Source organism: Bemisia tabaci, chromosome 1, assembly GCF_918797505.1.
Source record: "Bemisia tabaci chromosome 1, PGI_BMITA_v3".
Taxonomy (NCBI): Eukaryota; Metazoa; Arthropoda; class Insecta; order Hemiptera; family Aleyrodidae; genus Bemisia; species Bemisia tabaci.
This window is the reverse complement of record NC_092793.1, coordinates 68925674-68946951: the sequence shown is the minus strand read 5'-3', so window position 1 is coordinate 68946951 and position 21278 is coordinate 68925674. Positions and strand designations below refer to the sequence as shown.

The following is a 21278-nucleotide window of genomic DNA, read 5'->3' as shown; positions in this document are numbered from 1 at the left end:
TTCGTTAAAAACCGAATTTGCTATAGGGCGTCTACAAGTCCGGAAATAGTACTGATTTTTCAAGGGCGGTCCGGAAGTACTTGAAAAAGTGCGAAAATTTTGCAAGGAAGTCCGGAATTTTTTTCATTTTTGTCGCAATTTGAGCGGGAAATTCAAATTTGTGAAATTTTTCGAATTTCGTCAGTTGAATGTATTGCAAAAGTACTGAATTTTCCTGTTGTGGAGGTACTGAATTTCTTGGGAATGTACTGAAAAAGTATACTGGAAAAGTACTGATTTTTGGCCAGCCTGTTTTAGTAGACACCCTGTACTAGGAAAATTGTGAATATTTTCCCCCCAAAAATTCCAGACAATTTTGCACGAAATTTAGTCAAAAATCTCTGCAAATTTCTAAAAAGAAGGTGGGTGAATGTCGTCAAAAAGACACGTTTTATCTAGGGAAATTTGGCAACTCTCGAATGTTCATACGGCGTTCTTCCTTAGCACGGCAGTGCAGGAGCCGGAGATGGTCCAGCTCCAGCTTGAGCTCAAGACACCGCCCGGAAAAAATATGTAGGAAAATCACGGAAAAGGTCTCTTGCACTTTTTTTTAAAAATTCATTTTCGTAAAATACACCAAACACGAGGAAACCCGTCTCTTACCTTTTTTTCATTTAATCAAATTTTAGGTGGGAAAACGCTCTCCAAAGTTGCCGTACGTTCAACTCCATTTCAAACGGAAAAATATCGCGCCAACAGATTTCGTGACGTCACAAGAATCATTGACCGCCGTGATCCTTTCACCTGCGAGTATTTATTTATATAAATATCGGTCGTTCAACAGTCATGATACATTAGATTCACGACGGTTGAAACCATGGGTGGTCTCCTTATATGACGTCATAAGGAGAAAGCCAATGAGATATGTTCCTCTCATCCCCACAACTTTAAGTTCATTTTTGTCGGTCAAAAAAGCTGTTTCCAGCTTTTTTGCGCACGGAAACGTGCTCTTCACTAAAAGTTTCGTCGGAAATAATTTTTTTATTAAGGAATTCCAGGATCATGCAACAGCCCGATTGAGAATAGACCACTAACACTCGACAAGGTGCATTTAGCATTATGATTTTATCTTTCCTCATGAAAACGCACGTAAAGCATGGATTTGCACAACGGAAATAGAGATGTTGGGTGCTTGAAGGGCATTTCTTGGTTGCGGTATTCCGGAATCTTCACCGCTAATTTATATTTTAGAGAGGTAACTAAAGGGTGGATTTTCTGAAATGTTTAGTTTTTAGAATATGCTAAGAAAATAAAGAAAATTCAGTGAACGTTTTAACGAACTCCATGCATTTGCTTTTATTATAGTGGATGAAACGCTCACGGAAATTCTGAGAAATCGCAATTAAGAAATGCCCTTTCAGCACCCCACGCCTCAATTACCCAAGTTGACCCCTAACCGCACGATATTAACGTTTTTCGATGCGTAAATTCAAACTTCCCGTTCATAGAAAAAACAATCAATTTGACAGGGTTGCCAAAGCCAGGAAATATCGGGAAATGTCAGGGAATTTTAAAAATCCAAAGAAAACCTGGAAATGTCAAGAAAAACACGAAAGTGTGAGGAAAAACTTGTTACGTCATCCTCTTTTGCTCTCTAAAATGGTTTTGAGGATAGCCTTGGTTCCTAAATCGAACGATCATCATCGAAGAATATCGGACATATTGGCTGGGATTCATGAGGGAATGAGGGAATGAAGAATAACGAAAAGGTGTGGAAGAAATTTTGCAGACCCAAAGAATTCGCGGAAAACTAGAGAAGCATAATTACAGAAGATACAATGAGATATACGATAAATACAGAATGGTCGTCTTGCCAAATTTTGGAGCGGAGGACGTGTTGAGAGTATGCCAATTTCTCTCAAACTTCTCTAACGGACATTAACCCAATTTCCTTTGCTAGGTAATTGCTTCATCATTGTCCGTCGTAGATTAAATCTTCCATATCCAAATAGCTCTGAACAAGTAAGCTTTGCTCGCTTTCCAAAGGGCCACCCCTAAATTTTCGTCATCGAAAGAGCTACAGATATGCTGCTCTATTGGGTCATTCTATCTCAGAGGCGGCGTCCTTTGTTTTCCTGTGAATTCTGGACAAGTTTGTGGTACTTTTCTCCAGTGAACAGTAGACAAGACCCGCAAACATTGCAATTTCTCAGGAGGTACATCTTGGACAAGTGTCCGAAGAAACCGCTGATCGTCCAGGAGGACACGATAGTGACAACGTGTTATACACAATTGAACAACTGTGTGACGTTGAAATGAGAATAGGAAGCGCGTCATTGTCATATCGTGCAACAAAATCCGTAAATTTTGAGTTGATTTATTTGATGAGCTCGTGTAAGTTCCTGAACGAGGCGACAACGTTGGGGAAGCGGAGACGTGCAGACTTGCAGCGACCAGCCGGCTGACCAGTGGCTCTGACTAGTCACCAATGAGTTGTCAGTCCGCGATCCAGGAAAGTTGAAAAGAAATAGAGTTCCCGATGTGCGCTTTTACATTGTTGCGAAACGCACTAGTGCCCCTCCCCCCTCCCCGAATACTTTTAAGGGTTATGGACGATGTAAACAAGTGGGAAAATATGGACGGGATAGTATATTTTGACCGATATGAGGAAGTCAGCTCATTTTTACGGTCCCGCGAAAATCGGGAGGGTTTTTCCTGGTTTGCTGCGCCAAATATCTCACTTTCGCTGTTTAGGTGTGTAGTACCTCAAACAGGGGTAAAATTTTGTTGTTGTTCGTAGAAAAGAAAATTCGGTTACTACAGCAGCCAAGCTGCAGGGGGCTACAATGATTTGCCACCGCAAAAAGTATAAAATACGGAAGAAAAAATTCTATGATTTCGACGAACTCTAAGGTACTACTCAAAGGTAGAATGTACCCAACTCGTTCGACATTTTCTTTTGTATTTGGAATTTTTTGCAGTAATGAATCATTGTGATCCCTTTGAAGGATACATTTCCGAAGTTATTATCCGCTGAACGATACTCGAGGTTTGCAAAAATCGTCCTTTTCATGATGCTACGTTAAGAGTCTCCCTGAAGCTCCATTCATCACAATGTAAACTATAATGGAGCTTTCCTAAGGAAAATTGCCGTTTCAGGAACGACTATGAACACAGCCTTATGAATAGTTTCCGCACACCGGCTCAGGTTGGCCGACTCTTCAAGTAAATCGTTCCGAATTCGTCGAAAATCGTTCACTTCTCGCTTGTTACGATCAAGTTTACTACCTCAAGCGAATTCTTTACCGTCAAGTTCGAATTGTGGCCTCACTGCCGATTTGTGCACGGTTACTGCCGATTTCGCGCCAACACGTGTTAGACGGCCATTGATTTTAAGTCAAATTGGCAGACAGGGGGCCTCGCGGTCTGTGGGAAATCCGCCGATTTTTACCTTAAATTTAAGCGCGCAACGTGCACATTGCAGTCGAGGCTCTGTGGTGCGGCTCATTAAATTCTATAAAAAATGTTGTCCAGCTGGCTGATTGTCGAAATTGATAGACAAAGCGATAGACAAAGAAGACAAAGGGAAATTAGAGCGAACCTGAGGGCTGAAAGGTTGATTATTTAGGACGTAAGGGGAAAACGATGAACTTACCACAGGTTCTATGGTAGGTTGCCGTCAGCAAGTCTATTACTTACCTCCTTTTGTCCATTGCAACTACCCGCTTCTCCAACAGGATCGCTCCAGTTACCCACTGTCCGCTTTGTCAACTTTGTCTATCAATTTCAATAATCAACGCGCAGGTCGTGTGTACGACCATTGCCGCTTTTGCCCCCTTTTCCCCTCAATTTTCCAGCCTTAGGATAACGAAGAAGCCTTATGGTGACGGCCTTAGATCTATGGGCCGAGGGATTTTAATTATTTACGATCCTTGTGCCTAACGTAGCGCCTCCAAAGTAGCGCGCATTAAGAAATGAACCAAGTTCTTTCTAGATGTACGTCGATTCCAGTGGCGTGGCGTGCTTTGCGATATATCGATCAATCTACCGTTTAAACCTATGGAAAAAATCGATTAAGAGGGTGTTCGCAACGAACACCGTACTAATCGATCCTTTACCACAGCTTTAAATGGGGAAATATCGATAATCGACCATTCACGCCACGCCACCGGTCGATTCCCGGACGAAGGAACGTAACTCTATTCCAACGTCGCAAAATTGACTGAAACAAGTGATTTTTTACCAACATGCACCTGTGAAATTTTTGTCCGAAATCGTTGTGGGTTTTGCATGAGATCCTAAGCAAAATCAGGAACATTTTCAGCTAGAAATTCCCAAGATTCTCCCGGTAAAAATACAATTTTCGAGGTGAAATTCCTCGCCTCCGGCACGAAGAAAGGTAACTTCATTCCAAGGCTGCAAAATTCCCTCAAACGATTCAATTTTTTTACGAGAATGTACTTAAATAATTTGTGTCCAAGATATTTATGATTTCTGCACAAGATCGGCAGAAAACCAGGGAAATTTCTTAGCTAGGAATAGCCACGATTCTTCTGGAAAATTGCAATGTGCGAGGAGAAATTTAGCAACATTGATATGTAGTTACGTTCTTTCTTGACGCATAGGGTGTCTACAAATCCGGAAAGTTCGGAAATAGTACTGATTTTATAAGGGCGGTCCGGAAGTACTGAAAAAGTGCAGAAATTCCGTCAGAAGGTCCGGAATTTTTCATTTTTGTCGTAAGCTGTAGAGAAATTCAATGTTTTGAAATTTTTTTCGAGTTTCGTCAAGTGGAGGTACTGAAAAAGTACTGAATTTTTTCGTTGAGGAGGTACTGACTTTACCGGGAATGTACTGTAAAAGCACTGATTTCTGGCCAGCCTGTTTTAGTTAGAGTCCCTCTATACTGAGAGTCAAGACAACACCCCCTCATGGAGTCACAAACGGGAACTAAAGATTACAGAATTTGAACGTTATTTGTAATCTTTGATCGGCCCATTCTCAAATTCCTTTCTCCGTTCCCTCTCTCATTCCGTTTGTTCCTTGCCAAACCCGTAATTCCCTGGTCCATTACAGATTATAATCTTTGCAATCGGTAAAAATGTAATCTTTATTCCCGTTTGTGACACTGTGAAGGCCTAAAATACGGGAACCAATCAGAAATGGATTCACATCGTCTTGACTCTCAGTATAAAGGGACTCTAGTTTTAGTAGGCTCCCTGTTACGGAAACGACGAATTTCGCAACATCAAAGTATAGTTAGGTCCTTTGGTGAAGGAATGACGGTATGTGATTTTCCTGCTTTTCTGCGGGCGTTTTTTCGTTGGTCGTTAACAAGGAGCGATTGTCATGGGTGCCGCAAGCGATGGAAACAATGCCCCGGTTACGGCAACGCGGCTTGGCGCCCGGCGCGGCCGCGGCCTTATGTTATGTATTTATGATCCGTGTAGATCAGTACCGGCCGACCTTACTCGTTTATGTCACGCCAAGCCACACGGCGGAGCAACCCGCGTTTTCGGCACGATCCATCGTCTCCGATCCGCTTTTCGAGTTTTCGCCACCGCCGCCGCCAAATTGCCGTCCGACCCTAACAACGTATCCGCAGGAATGGATCCTTTATTTCGAAAAAAGTCGGGAAGAAAAAATCCAAAACACGATAAAAAAAACTATTCGGAAATAATAATTACCACAGTCAGAAAAAACCGGGAAACGTCAGGGAATTTTAAAAAGGCCAGGGAAAACCTGGAAATGACAGGGTAAATGAAGAAAATGTGAAAAGAAAACAGTTAAGCCACCCTTATCCCTTATTTGTTCTCTAGAATAGATGAAAAATTTCGAACAATAAATTTTCCTAAAAACTATTTAATATTATGTCTTATGAACCATCTGGCATATCTTCGACTGTCAGGGAATTCTACCAAAATGTGCCAGGGAAATCAGGAAAATGCCAGGGAAATTCAGTTTCTAAATTCTGTGGCAATCCTGAAACGACTATAGGGCCATGTCTGAATTTGAGCCATTGTCACATCAGTGGATCGAATCAATCAGAGAGGTCGGACATCAAATTTTGGACTAAAACTGCAAATTTTGATGTTTATTTCGTCTTGAAGAAAATTTCACGAGAAAACCGATGGAACCACTTTTAGAACCTCAAACGGTATAAACGGAGTTATAAGCGTTTAAAGTTTCCAAATTTTGTCCGACCTTTTTTATTGACTCGATTCACTGTGTGCCGCCCCGAGACAGCTAGAATTTTGCCTCCCACGTAGACAACCAGGGTTGCCAGCGGTCTGGAAAACCGAGAAAATCGGGGAAAGTCAAGGGATTTGTAACGACCAGGAAAATTCAGGCAATTCGTGGGAAAAGTTAGGGAATTGCTGACACTTCTACTAATCACTGAATCATGTCACTGAACGTCCAACTGTTTACCTTTTCTGGTTATTTTTAGGGCTTGTCGTCTTTTACCAGCTACTGGATGTCTTTTCTGATAATTTGATTCCTAAATAAGGTAATTCTGTCCAAAGTTTTACAGGGTTGCCACAGTCAGGGAATACCGGGAAATGTCAGGGAAAATTTGTTGAATCACTTTTATTTGCTCTCTAGAATGGGTTTGAGATTTCGAACAACAAATTTTGCCTGAAAACTATTCTCAATTATGCCTTCTTAACCATCCGTCACATCTTCAGTTGCCAGGAAATTCCACCAAAATGTGTCAGGGAAATCAGAGAAATGTCAGGGAATTTCATTTTCTAAATTCTGTGGCAATCCTGGCAGCGTATTTAAAAAGTGGTGAGAATTTTGAACGAAGGCAAGGAAAAAATCAGGGAGTTCGAAATTTTTGGAGTCAGGAAAAAGCAAAAATAGTCAGGGAAAAGTCAAGGAATTTGAAGGTGAAGAAAGTATGACAACCCTGATAAGGGTTCTAGCGGGAAAACTTACGAAGAGTCACCAGAGGGCCTCTTCTGGTTAATAATTTTATTTCTCTACCCATAGGGAGATGAAAAACGGGTTCTTTCTTAAAAGCACCCTGCGCAAAATTGGATGAACCTGACCCATTTTAAATGTCGCAGCGTGGAAACGATGCAACGCGGCGATAAGTCGGCAAGTTGCAAGTTGAGCTTGTCCGAGGTGCCCGCGACTCCTCATAACTTTCCTCCGGTAAAGTCGAACACTACTCCTCGAGATAAAACCACCACGATAGTCAGCCAACCCGCGAAGACAACTGGAGGCTTCGCGTAACTTTTAATTTTATTTATAGTCTCCTCTTAAACTCACTCCACTCTGAAGAAAGAACGTTTAATTCATATTACGATCAAGGGGAGTTTAAAGAGACTCCGTGTTAGAAAACGGGCGATGACATGATCAAACTGGACATGACTGCATTTCACGTTGTCTGATTTGTTCTCTTGTTTTAGTTTCTCCATGAAAAAAGGACCGTCCGTAAATGACGTGCTTAGGGTTGCGTATGACTATCTATACCTAAGACACCCCTGTGAATGAAGGCAGAAGGGGGAGAGGGGATCTGGCAAGGAGGGAGGGAGGGGTAAAAAAATCGGGAAAAGTGCCTAACGTCATACAATTTTACGAACGGTCCACAACCTGAGTAACCATGCCTTATAGCACTTTCTCTGAATATTTTGTTAATCACTCGAAATATATGCTCGAAATTTCACGGTCTTCGGTTATAAGTAAATCCGAAAATTCCCTCTAAGAAAACATAACCAGCATTAGCAGAAAGACAAATTTTGGAAGCCTCAGTGCACCGATTGACAACACGGTCCATCCGATTTTAACAAATTTTCATGCTACTGCACAGTTGTCACGCTGTTTCATTGTCGCCTGTTCTTTGGGTCTCAGAGACTTCATGTAGTCATTGAGTTGTTATTGTTTATATCTCGTCTGACATTGACTGCGATCACACTTTCCATTCATCAGCTGGACATTGTCTTCGATGTAGACTCTATCATTGATAAGTCATTTCATTTTTTGAGTAAACATTGCGCAGCTAACTAACATGGAAAAAATAGAAAAACTCGTCCTCGTAAATAGTCTAACAAAGCCATCCTCGTCCATCATCGGAAAATTATCCCATCAGAACCTGATATTGGACTACATTTGGAATTCCTCAGTGGCGAAATGTAAAGTAGGTTAAAGTCAACTCTGCAACTTATGATCGAATACATACACTTTTTCGAGACACACACACTTCGAGGACCAGCAATGGTGCGATACCTTCAAGAAATCGGTGCATTTTCCGAAAAATTGAAAATGTAATAAAAATCAGTAAAACATTTTGGATCCTCGTAGTACCGCGCTGCGGGTGAAGCGTTGAATGTCTCTAGCATCAAAACGCCTTCGCTTCCGTGCGTATGCAACACGGACCTCCTTGGAGTTCGAATAGTTGTATCCATGTTACAATACAATCGGTCACATACGATACTAACTGAGGGCGCTTTGCTTGTTTCTCCCACACATTAACTTAATTCCAGCGTTGCCTATTGTACCGCTTAATTAAACTATCACTGATTTTCATCCCGACATCTTCAATGTTTCGAAAGATGCATTGATTTGTTAAAGGCATCCTAACGTTGGCGGTCCTTGAAATCGCGAAAAAATGTAAGTATCTGAGCATAATTTCAGTGGCGAGGCGTGAATGATCGATTATCGATATACCCCCATTTGAAGCTATGTTGAAGAATCGATTATTAAGGTGTTCGTTGCGAACGCCCTGTTTATCGATACCTCCTTTTCCATAGGTTTAAATGGCAGATCAATCGATATATCGCAAAGCACGCCTCGCCACTACATAATTTGTATGGTTTCCTTTAACCTGCTTTAACGAGTAGTCCAAGTAGTCCTTTGTTAGAGTACACCCCCCCCCCTCCCCCCGTCGAAGGTATACCTTTGACGCACCAGTGCGAAACTTACGTATAACAATCGCACGGAACTCGTATCACTATAAAAATCTCTCCGGTTTTGCGCTTTAGTACATTTGGACTGCATTTTTCAATTTGGAACTATACATTCTGGCTCTTCTGGAAAAACATTTATGTGTATAGGGAAACTAATGGCACATACGTCGCTTTTAAACCAGGCTAGAATTCATAGTTCCAAATTGCAAAATGTAGTCCATTTGCCCTCTTGGGATTTTACCCTTTGGGGAGACTCATTATTAAGATAGTCTCGAAGCGCATCCTAAAATTCTGACCGAGTATGCCCCAAAGGTATCCGTGTGTCGCCGTGGGTCGATTGTTGAATCGACATAGAGACCTTGATCGATAGATAGCATTGATATTATAGGCTTTGATCAAGTTCATGTCGTATCGATTCAACAATCCAGGCGCAGCTCTTCCTGAAAGTAATTAGCCTGCGCGTCAAGAGATAACGTCATGCACCGCGTGGAGTATTTAGAATCTCGGTGCTTTAGTCTCAAATGATGTGTGTGCGAATCGATTAAGGAGCAAAATATGGAACGAATAATGAAAGGGGACCCGGGGTAGAGGAGGGGGATATCATTTGGAGCCGGGGTCGGTCGGAAGTTAAGCACCGATCGTCAAGCGACGTTGCCGAAAGCAAGGATTAACTTTTTATTTTAGAATAGAAATAGACGCACTTAGAGTCCCTCTATACTGAGAGTCAAGACAATTTGAATCCATTTCTGATTGGTTCCCGTATTTTAGGCCTCCATAGTGTCACAAACGGGAATAAAGATTACATTTTCACCAATTGCAAAGATTATAATCTGGAATAGACCAGGGAATTACGGGTTCGGCAAGGAACAAACGGAATGAGAGGAGGAACGGAGAAAGGCATTTGAGAATGGGCCGATCAAAGATTACGAAAAACGTTCAATTTCTGTAATCTTTATTCCCGTTTGTGACATCCATGAGCCGAATTGTCTTGACTCTCAGTATAAAGGGACTCTAGACGCACTCTATGCAATGAGCACCTCTCTGATGTGCTATTCTGATAACACGAAGAAAAAGTGTTAGGGTTTATCCCCTAAAATTGTGGTAGTACCCCACTTTGTTGGATGATATGGGCATTTCCGATTAATCATGGTAGTACCGCAACGTTTGGGTTAGTCGCCCAATTTATTAAGGTACTACCACAATTATGGGGTCACAACCACAATTATGGGGTCACAACCACAATTATGGGGGCACTACCACAATTATGGGGGTACTACCACAATTAATTGGAAACGTCCAACAACCTGTTTTTCCAAGACAATTCTGCAACTCCGAACATATTTTTCAGCAACTCCAATAACCTTTTTAAATGGTAAAATAATCTTTCCCCAGGAAATGAAGAACTTCACACCCGCAGCAATGGGCACTATCGCTGCCATGGTAAAACGCTGCGTGAACATCCAGGCGTTGTCTTCCTGTTGATAAGGACAGAATTTTCTTGATAGTTGTTATTTATTTCTTTCCAAGATGTTCAGAATTTTTTGCCAGCGTAGTCTAATTTGTATGAAAATTTGGGAGAAAAGTGTCCATTTAATTTTTATTAAAAGCGCAGATGTTATCAAAAAATTTTTGCCCACGCACAAATACTCATACGACGTTTTTTGGACAACGTCGGTTGATGTTCTCAGCTCCAACGTTGCCAGGCTGGTGAGGTTATCTCGGATTCTTCTCCGCAGACTGGTAGGACGTAGGAATTCGGTTCCTCCAGTCCTCACCTGCACAACTCGGCAGCAAGGATTGGTCTCTCAGAGGCGCATCACCCACCTGATTCTGCAACGTGCACACCCTCCCTACCGCCACTTAATCCATTATTCATAGCTTTTGCAAATTTCCTCGAAGTTGAAGCTTTTGACATTTGTCAGTCGATCTTTCGACACCTGTACCTGCGTTTTTACACGCCGCGGTGCATCGTCGGAAAGTTCGACATGCCGCCGCGCGTATTTTCGGCCTATTTTGTACAGGGTGACAAGTTCTTGAAAATTTTGAAAATTTTACTGAATTTTCAACCATTTATCATTGAATTATTTTATGGAATCGGGGATAACCTGAAAATTGCGTAATAGAATTCGCGACAAATGTTTTTATTTTGGAACTTAATTCGTGGGACTATCAAATTTTTACTTTTCTGTTTCCAAATGATAGGAACTCGGAAGAACATTCTGATAAAGTTTTGACCGCTTTAATCAGCACCGAGTGTTCTCAATTTAGGCATTAATGTTTTGGCTGCGTTTTAACACGCAAACGCTCAACAACCGCGCGCAAAGTGTCAGAGAACTTTGAAAAAAAAGAAGAAAATTAGTAATCTGCCTGAGCTTTTTGTATGAAACTGTAAGAAAATTAAAAGGACAAAAAAATTAGTTATTCTGTTTTCTGGATCTGTTTCACAAACTGATGTCCTATGTTTGGAACGTCCTATGTTCTATGTTTTTATGCTATCCCTAAAAATAGAAAAACCTCTACATTGTTTGATTTTCCTATTTGTTTCAGATCACTCACCATGCCATGATGTACGAAATGAATGAACCGCTCAACGACAACATGAAGTTTCCCCCGCTTCTGCCAGGTAAGCGCTCTCAAAACACATTTTCTCTTCCGTATAGTTATATTGAAAAATCTAAAGAAGGTGGTCTCCTCTTAAGTGCGACTCCGGAAATATTCAGTAACCGAAAGTTTTTCCTTCGTCGACATTTTTTTAATTGGCCTCAGAGTCCTTGGTAAAAATTGGCAGTAGAATCTGTGTTCCAAAATACCATAGACCTAAAGCCGGCTGTAAGATTTCCAATAGCTTCGTAGCCGGCTGTACAATTTCTTTTAGCCTTTTATAGCCGATGGCGATTAAGCAACAACCAGACGATAAAGTTAATGCTAAACGTTACAAAATACGGAAACTAGGACTTAGTTAGTTTTTGGACTACCGCTCTCTTTTTGTGCCGTAGTATCTTGATTTATTTTGCGAGGAAAGCTCCGTACTTTTGAAGGATGCCTGTCATTCTTAATATGTTGGAGCGCCTTCAATTTCTTATGATACTGTGCAATACCTCTGGTGTGAAATAGTTGCTTCAGACGCCGTGGCACGCTGCGGCGCGCACTGAGAAAAAACTATGGCTTATAAACCTATTAGAGGTAAATATGGAACACCACTAATAGTAGTACCTCTACATATAATAATAGCACATATACCTTAGTTATGGTACGGGGTACCTTAATTAGGTACAGAGACCTTAGTATGGTTCACAGACCGAGAATCATTAGTTTATTTACGACTATTATAGGTGTTCCATATTTACCTCTAATAGGTTTATAAACCATAGTTTTTTCTCAGTGCGGCGGGCGGGCAGAGAGCGCGAAACGCGCATTGGCGCCTTCAAACCTAACAGGGATACTTCACGCATTGCGCAATGCGTGAAGTATCCCTGTTAGGTTTGTAGGCGCCAGTGCGTCGCCGCTCCGCTTTGTGTTAGGCTCTAATATTTAGTCTCGCGGAGTCACCGTTTTTTAACTCATGATTTTGAAATGTCTGCACACTCTGTATGGATTATTCTCATTTTAATTGATGAATAAAAAAATGTTTTAAAGGAAAATATAATGTGTGTTCTGTAAATATTAAGGTAGTTCCGTATCAAACTTAATGATTTCCAAAGCACACGAATTTCTACACAATTTCTTATAGCTTTTAATAGCCAATGGCGATAAAGTGTAAAGCCGGGCGATAGGAACTATAGCCCGACTGTATACTTTTTCATAGCTTCGTATAGCCCGGCTATATGATTTGCTCCACTTTCTACAGCCAGCTATATGATTTTCAATAGCCTTCTTTAGTCGGATTTAAGAACTCCTATGGTATTTTGAAACGCAGCTCCTATCGCCAATTTTTACCAGGGGTCCGCAGTCAAAGTGCGGTTCTTTCAAATTCGTTCGAATATCTTCATTGAGAGAAATTTCAACATCAAAGTTTGGTTAATACGGGAAGTAAAACGCACAAAATAACCCTAGCCTTCAGTTGACAATTTCAAAATGAAGTGCCTCCTAGTTTTCTGAAGAAATTTAATAAAAAAAAAAACGAGTGGTGAAGAATACCAACGCCGCAATCGGAGGAATACACTTCCCCAGGCTCTCCATTATTTTCTGCGCTAAATCCACGGCAAACTGTTCCAAAATCAACACAAAGGTTGCGTTGGTTCGTGTTTCACTACCTATATTAACCAAAAGTAACACAAGAACACAAATATTTCTATCCGTGTTGGTGTTAGTTCACTTTCGCTGAGGATTCACATTAAAATAAATTATTGTTAGGAATGGAACGCGCGGAAAGCTGAGTTTTCGTTTGCATTTCGCCGCAAAACGTGAAAGAAAGGAACAACCGTCTTTGGGGAAATTTGTTGAGCAAATCGTCTTTCCGCTGCAAGCTTCACTCTGCAGTCTGCCCTGCATTCTCGCCAATTAGAACGTGCTCGGCTCATGGCAGAGGAACTGAAAATATACATACTTTGGGTTAATCTTTTAAAATTGGATGTAGCTCCATTCGTCTCGACTCTTTCAACCCCCACGCCTCGATGCTGTATCACGTGCACTCGCCTTTTGTAATAGTACTTACACGTCGAGATGAACCCTATCGGCTGTATAACTTGATCCTCTCCGAGGCTGAAGTGAAAGTTGAACTACTCCCTTACGCTTTAAGTCTTATGCCGTCAGCGTGGTTTACAATAATCCCGAGGGAGGACGTCGCTGCTCCCGTCTCTGGAACTCGTGCGAGACACGTGTATTGAAGTACATCGCGGGGTAATTTTTTAACATTTTATTTTTCGTAGCCGAGTTGCCATGTTTAAAAGGAAGAGACGGAATTCGCGCGTTTCTTCCAGATCGCAAACTTAACGTGGGTCGTGGACTCAGCGCGCGAAGAATGTGTCAGCTCCCCGAGGGCCTTCAAACCTGCGGGCTGATTCTTGGAATGGACCACTAGACAAGGTACGAATTTCAGCACTCTGATATATGATCCGTAACCAAAATTTCACGTAGAGCACGATGCGCACAATGAAAATTATCGAAATCAACTCCTCACAACGATATTTAATGATTCTTGATGCGTGAATTCAAACCACCGGCTCATGAAAACTCAATGCTCTACGTGATTCACATCGCGCGCTAAACGTTATCATGACAGTCTCTGCGCGATGTAAAAATCTGGCAACCTCAATCTTGACGCTTTGGCTCAGCTATAGCAAATTGCCTATAGTTCGAACAACACATGGTGGGAAATGAATATTGCTCGATTAAGAAACTTGCTGAGACCGTTGTCTTGCGCGATTTGACTCACGTAGAGCTTTGAGTTTCTTGTGAGCGGGCAGTTCAAATTCCTCGTAACCAATGTGAAATGAAAAGGTTAATATCTTCGTTAGGAGTTGGTTTCAGTAATTTTCGTTGCGCAAATCGTGTTCTACGTGAAATTTTGGTTTAGAAACATGTACCGGAATGCTTCAATTCGTACCTTGTCTAGTGATCCATTGATAGACAAAGCGACAGATATAGAAGACAGGGAGGAATCCTATCGGTTATAACGGGTGGCTGTATTAGACCTAAAAGCGTAAATGACGGACTAACTCTTAGGTCCTTATAGATTGCCGTTATTTAGTCTATTACATACCGTGTTTGTCCATTGCAACCGTACGTTTCCAATTTTCCACCAACAGGATCGCTCGATTATCTTTTATCTACATTGTCTATCGCTTTGTCCATCAATTTCAACAATCAACCTGCTGTGGTTTGACCGTCAGAATTTTTTCATGTTCAGGAGTATGATACTACCAAACCCAAAGTAAATTGACGATAGCCTCCATAGGGTTTGAAAACCTAGAAAACTAATCAAAGATTGCCCTTAAAATACCCGGTATAGAAATTTTATGAAAAGGACCGGGGGAAATTGTTGGGTCACCTGTTTTTGCTGTCTTGAATGGGTTCGACGTTTCGAACAGCACATTTTGTCTGAAAACTATTTCTCATGTCTTATTAACCATCTGGCATATCTTCATAATAGAGAATTTGCAGGTGTCCGAAATTTTGACAATTTCATCCTTAAAATGATACTGCTAGGAAAACTAAGTACGAGGATATCCTTGCTTTCTAAATTGGACAATTATTGGAGGAACTATGACAAAATAACCTAAGCAGCTAAAATAAATGTGTTCAAATGGAAAATACCGCCAGATGACGTCATGAGGCGGCACATTTTCTCACTTTTAAATCCATTTTTCTCCAATTTCCCATGCCAGAAAAAAATTATGGAAAATATTGCGGACCCATCTCATTAGGCACTCTCAAATGAAGCAATAAAATTTTTGTCTGCAAATTCTACATTGCCAGGGAATTTCACCAAACCGTGTCCGGGAAATGAAGGAAATATCGGGAATTTCATGTGGCAACCCCAATAAAAGAATATCTCCGTTAAATCTTTTTTCGGTCAGCTTGTCAACCACCGACCGGAAACGTTTCAATTTTTTATCCGAAGACTGCATGCTCGAGATGAATAGTCGGATGCGATTCGGAGTCACCAGAAAACGCGCCCGCTTTCGCGGCGGCGCACAGTGGATCGAGTCAATGGAAAAGGTCGGACAAAATTTGGAAACTTTAAAAGCTTATAACTCTGTTTACACAAAATTCTCAGGTTCTGAAAGTGGTTCCATCGGTTTCCTCGTAAAATTTTCGTCTTGAAGCACCCCTTGAAATTTAAAATGTGACAAAATAAACATCAAAATTTGCAGTTTTACTCAAAAATTTCATGTCCGACCTTTCTGATTGATTCTATACACTGTGCGGCGGCCTAGGTGCGAGCTAAGAGGGATGAGCGTCTCGCGAGGAATCACTCAACTTTCCTTAAGGGCCTAAGAGTTTTTTGCGTGGAGCCCTACTGTCCACAGAAGTTGATGCGTTCCAGGGCTCACGCGGAAACTGAGATATGCCGTTACGTTGGGCTCGGGAATATCCACCGCCCGATTTAGCTCGATGTCTCCAGCTCGGCTCGCACGAGCCATGAATATCGTATTAAGGGCGCGGAAAAGTCCCGAGTCGGCTCAATCCGAGCCCAGGCCCACCTCCCACCCTCCAATACGGAATTACCATCCGGCGACGATTGCTGCATCCGCGGGTTGTCACGCCAAACGGAAAAATCTCGGCTCTACAGGGTGGATTGAGTTTAGTAGAAAGGAATCAAGTTTTTCCAAGAACACGATTGTCGTTGAATTTTACTTCTATTTATCATGAGAAGAAGAGAAGCTGTTGAATTTTAGAATTTCGATTGACCTATCGACAAGGTGCAAAAAGCATTATGATACGGACCACGTTTTGCAGTCAGGAACTACAATTTCTGGCTCAGTTTTTCGACGAACACGATTGTCGTTGAATTTTACTTCTATTTATCATGAGAAGAAGAGAAGCTGTTGCATTTTAGAATTTCAATTGACCTATCGACAAGGTGCAAAAAGCATTATGATATTGACCACATTTTGCAGTTAGGAACTAAAATTTCTGGCTCATTTTAGAGCCTACTCGTACATAATGTGCCATTAGTTTCCCTATGTAGATAGATATTTTCCATGTATAAACCAAAAATGCAGCCAATTGCAACCAATTTGTTGCAAAATGCAGTCCATATACGTCACCTTCTGCCCAAATCACCACAAGCGCCATGCGACGTTTCAAAATGTCCGCCGCCATTTTTTTTTTTTTTTTTTTTTTTTTTTTTTTTTTTTTTTTTTAACAGAAAAATTGCTCAACAAAGCTGTCCGAAAATTTCGCTGCATTTTTTCTGCGCTGCCGATAAAACTCAGTGAAATTTTCAACCTGATTTAACCAACAATTTCTCTGTAAAAAAAAAAAAAATGGCGGTGGAAATTTTGAAACGTCGCATGGCGCTTGTGATATTTTGGCCGGAAGGTGCCAATATATGCTCCCTCATCAAAATTTTCCGTAAAACACGGTTTGTGCAACACAGGAAACGCATTGTTGCCGTTTTTTATACCAATAGACAAATGCCTCTCAAAATATCATTTTATATAAATAACTGATCAGCGAAGATATATATGGAATCAAGGAGGGTAACATTGAGTAGACAATAATTTATGTTTTAGTTGCCTTTACAGTATACCTTAAATGCCTAATATTAATCAGAATGAGAAGCAAGAATGGAAAGTATTACATACTGGTGCCATGCTGAACAGTTTAAACAAGTAGAATTCTCAGCCTGAAGTCAGGTACAGGCGAATAGTTTTTTGACTCATTATCAAGCTTAAATGAAAATCCTTTGTAAAACGAGCGACCTTTTAGACAGAAAGGAGTGACACAGAAAGTTTCAACTACACCGCAGCTCAATTTGCATAACCGTTGGAAGGAAGGGGCTGCAGTGAAACTCGGCTAAGGTCTGAGGTTCTCGACAATATGTTGATTACCTTTATTCCCAACTTGGAATCCAACTTATCTGGCTATGAACTTTCCCTCGTGCGTCGTATTTTCTTGCTCAATATTTTGAGGATAAAACTTGGTATTTCACGTTAGAAATCGTTCCCTCTGTGTTATTTTTATGTCGTATTAGGCGATCAACAATGCCATGCCCAGGATAAATAAATGTATGTATGTGTATATTGTGAGAAAAACAACAGTGAAATGGTGGAAAACAAGGCTGCAATACATCCCCCCATATTTTACTGTTGTTTTTCTCATCATGTTTTTTGGGCCACTGAAGTCACATCTTTTGATGTGTGTATATTACACACAATATTTAGACGTTGTCAATTTTTCTCAATAAGAATAGATCTTTATGGAAAACTTTTCACTATTTTTCTTTTCTTTCTTTAGAGAGTATTCTCTCCAATTTATTTTAACACAATTGCGATTTTCAAGGGAAAGTGCTCATGCCTTTTTCCAAAAATAGATATTTTGTTAGAATATATATTGCAACGCCTGAAGTTTGTCTTGATAATAGAACAGTAATATCTGTAAATCAGTTGTATACGCCATAAAAGTAAGTACGGCTTAATATTTCAGTACTAATACCACCCACAGTCACATTCAGCAGAAAATTGCATCTATCTTTTTTGTAAAGAGGCACGGAGGGGGCAAAATACCTATTTGTGCCCCTCGTATCGGCAAATAAGTCTCCACTTCTTTCACAAAAAGTTTTCAATATTTTCTGGGAACACGAACCTCAGGAGGGGGGTCTACCCTCTGCCCGTCCCTCATTCAAGTACTCAAATCGGTATTTCTGATTTGGTTTTGATGTTGAATGACCCTCCAATGCAACAAACCGGCAATCATTGTTAATAGACAGTGCTGAGATCAGTATTTCTCTATGTAAACCAATGTAAGATATCCTACGTTTTACCGCACAACCTGGCAAACTTGCAAGCAACTTAATTCAACGATTTTGCACTGGATCTGACGGCCAAGCGCCGCGCCACAGCTCACCCTGCAAAATATTTGATGTGATGTTGCAAATGATGCTAGAAAAAGGGGTAAAGAGCATGATGGAGAGAGATGGGAAAGGATTTCCCGCATAACCCCCCTCCCCTCCCGCCCCTAGGGCTCTCGGCTCATTGATTTTACTATCAAAGAGACATTTTTTATCACGTCATACCTATCACATCAACCCCAGTTTAGTAGGAGCCTCAGCCACATAGCGTCAATTTTGCGGAGTCGATTCTTTTAGTTTTCTCCTAAATTTTTTATAGTCTTTTGAAATTGAATCAGTGAGAACAAAAACACACCAACTCGAAAAAATTATAATAATCATAACACACGCAAAACTGCACAGTAGTTGAAGAAGTTAGCACAAGAAAAAGATTTTTGGTGCCGGAAGACGAATACTTAAGAACACCTCAAAGGTCCAAGTTGGAACAGATGCGTTAACTGCAATGACCCTATTGAAAACTGACTCTCTTTAATGAAAATTGAGCATTTTTGAATTACCGAGTTAGTGTGTTTTCGTTCTCACTGATTCAATTGCTGGATACCTTTGAAAGCTGAGATACCTGGGAGGTAAACATTGTTTTGTCTTTGGATTCGCCATCGCTCGAGATTTACGTAGAGATCGGCCTATTTTCGGAAAATATTAACCGGCCGAATATTTTCGGAATCGATAATGTATATCAATGCTTGATGATATTACAGCGTAATGTGACGTCCAGGAATTTGCATTTTTAGAAAAGAAATTCCTAAAATTCAGAAATAATCGATTGATTGATTGGTCAGAGAAACGTTCTCTTAATTATCGCAAATCCTCATTTCGGTTTACCTTTCACGAATCATAAATGAACCAACTGATTCTACTTCCATCTGTTTTGCATAGATATATTTTTTCAAATAGACAGAAGGGATTCAAGTGAAAAAACTCATTAAATTTAAGAAATTGAAAAAAAATGTCATGTGCGAATCGTGTCCTAGGTGAAATTTTGGTCAGCTAAAATGTGTTAGAGGGCACTTGAATTCGCACCTCGATTAGGACACATTTCGATAGGTTGAAGATCGATAGTTTCGGTAAATTTTGATAGGTCGAAGATCGATGGTTATACCTAGGTTACATTTCGATTGGTCGAAGATCTATATGCGGTGTTGCCAAGCTGCACGGATGACTTGTGCAGAATGTGTGCGACATATCGATGTTTGCGTTCACTTCCGTTATAGTTTCACCTTAATTTAAGCCTACCTTGTAGTCCATTAAAATTGGGATTCCTCCTCCAGTCGGGCGACGGGAGGTCGCGCGCGGCTGGTCGAACCCTTCGATAACTCGATTTGAAGGTAAAATCGGGGCCGGAGTCACAAGAAGTCGTAATCTGTGAGCGCGTGTAATAATTGACTCTGGCGTGCGGCGCGGCGGCGCACGGTAGATCGAGTCAATAGGAGAGGTCGGACAAAGTTTGGAAACTTTAAACGCGTATAACTCCGTTTATACAAAACTTTTAGGTTCTCGTGACATTTTTTCTCCTCTGGAGACACTCATTAATATTCATAATTGAATGAAATAAACATCCAAATTTGCAGGTTTAGTCAAAAATTTCATGTGCGACCTCTCCGATTGACTGGATCCTCTGTGCGGCGTGCGGGTGGTGCACCCAGCTGGTGCGTTTAAAGGCGGCGCGGGCGGTTAGCGCGGTGCCGATACCGGAAAGGAAGGAGCCCATCTATCACCGCTCACCGGTAATTCAGCCCCGACTCCGACCCCGAACTCACGCTTCTCGCGAGTCGCGATTCCCGCGAGGTGGCTTCGCGCTTTCAAGTGCTCCCGCGGATCCTCTCGCAAAAGCCTTCATGCTCGCAGAAGAACCAAAGTAGGGTGTCTACAAGTCCGGAATTTCCGGAAAGTCCGGATATAGCACTGATTTTTTTTTAAAGGCGGTCCGACAGTACTGAAAAGGTGCGGAAATTCCGCCAAAAGGTCCGGAATTTTTTTAAATTTTTTTGTCATTTTTGTCGCAATTTCAAATTTTTGAAATTTTTTCTAATTTCGTCAAATGGAGGTACTGAGAAAGTGCGGAATTTTTCTGTTGGAGGAGGTACTGAATTTCTTGAGAATGTACTGAAAAAGTACTGTAAAAGTACTGTAAAAGTAAAGCTTATTTTTAACCAGCCTGTTTTAGTAGACACCATGAAGAGGCAAGGATTTTCAGCCCTCTTTCTGGTTTCCGGTCTGGAAAACTAAGAGTGCCAGATAAAGTCAGGGGATTTTTAACACGTCTCAGGGTGTCTACCGGTCCCCAAAAGTCCCCAATGTCTCCGATTATCCCCGATTCTGGAAGGGTGTCCCCGGTATCCCAAAATGTCCCCAATTTTCTTGTCCAGATCCCAAAAAATTACAAAAATCGTCCTGAACACCGGGATTTTCAAATTCCACTCACTTACACAACACTCTCATATATTACTATGAAAAATGATATCCTTTCTTTTTGTCAAACCGTCATCGGAAAGTCGATTTGAAGCCTACTCATATACCTCGAGTGGTTTTAAGCTCGTTCTAATGCACACACACTTGTCCATTGATATTTCCACCAGGAACCCTCACCTTTTGTATGAATTGTCAATCTGTTGATATTTCTCTTACACGGAAAAAGCTTGAGATACGGAGTACCCATTAAGGGCACGAATTTGTCAGTATATCTGATGTCCTCTCCCTCCACCCCCTCCCCCCTCCCTCCCTCAATGCTCGTCAACTTTGAATCCGTTTTTATTCCTCCAGAGTGCTTGTCGAACTTCATCGCAGTCACATGCCTCAATTTTTGAGGCGATCAAAGCTATTAAATGCAGTGGCGCGGCGTGACGTGCTTTGCGATATATCGATTGATCGAC

The 21278-nt window shown here is 41.2% G+C and overlaps 1 protein-coding gene across 5 annotated transcripts in view; it reads left to right on the top strand.

Annotated features, from left to right (window-relative positions):
- cyst (rho guanine nucleotide exchange factor 18 cysts) overlaps positions 1-21278 on the top strand; it is a 139001-nt gene that overhangs the window by 27106 nt on the left and 90617 nt on the right. For all 5 annotated transcript variants that reach the window (XM_019043258.2, XM_019043262.2, XM_019043257.2 and 2 more), the window contains exon 2: positions 11439-11514. In XM_019043258.2, the coding sequence (XP_018898803.2) occupies positions 11454-11514 (61 nt within the window). In that variant the 5' untranslated portion in view covers positions 11439-11453. The remainder of the gene's footprint in view (positions 1-11438; positions 11515-21278) is intronic.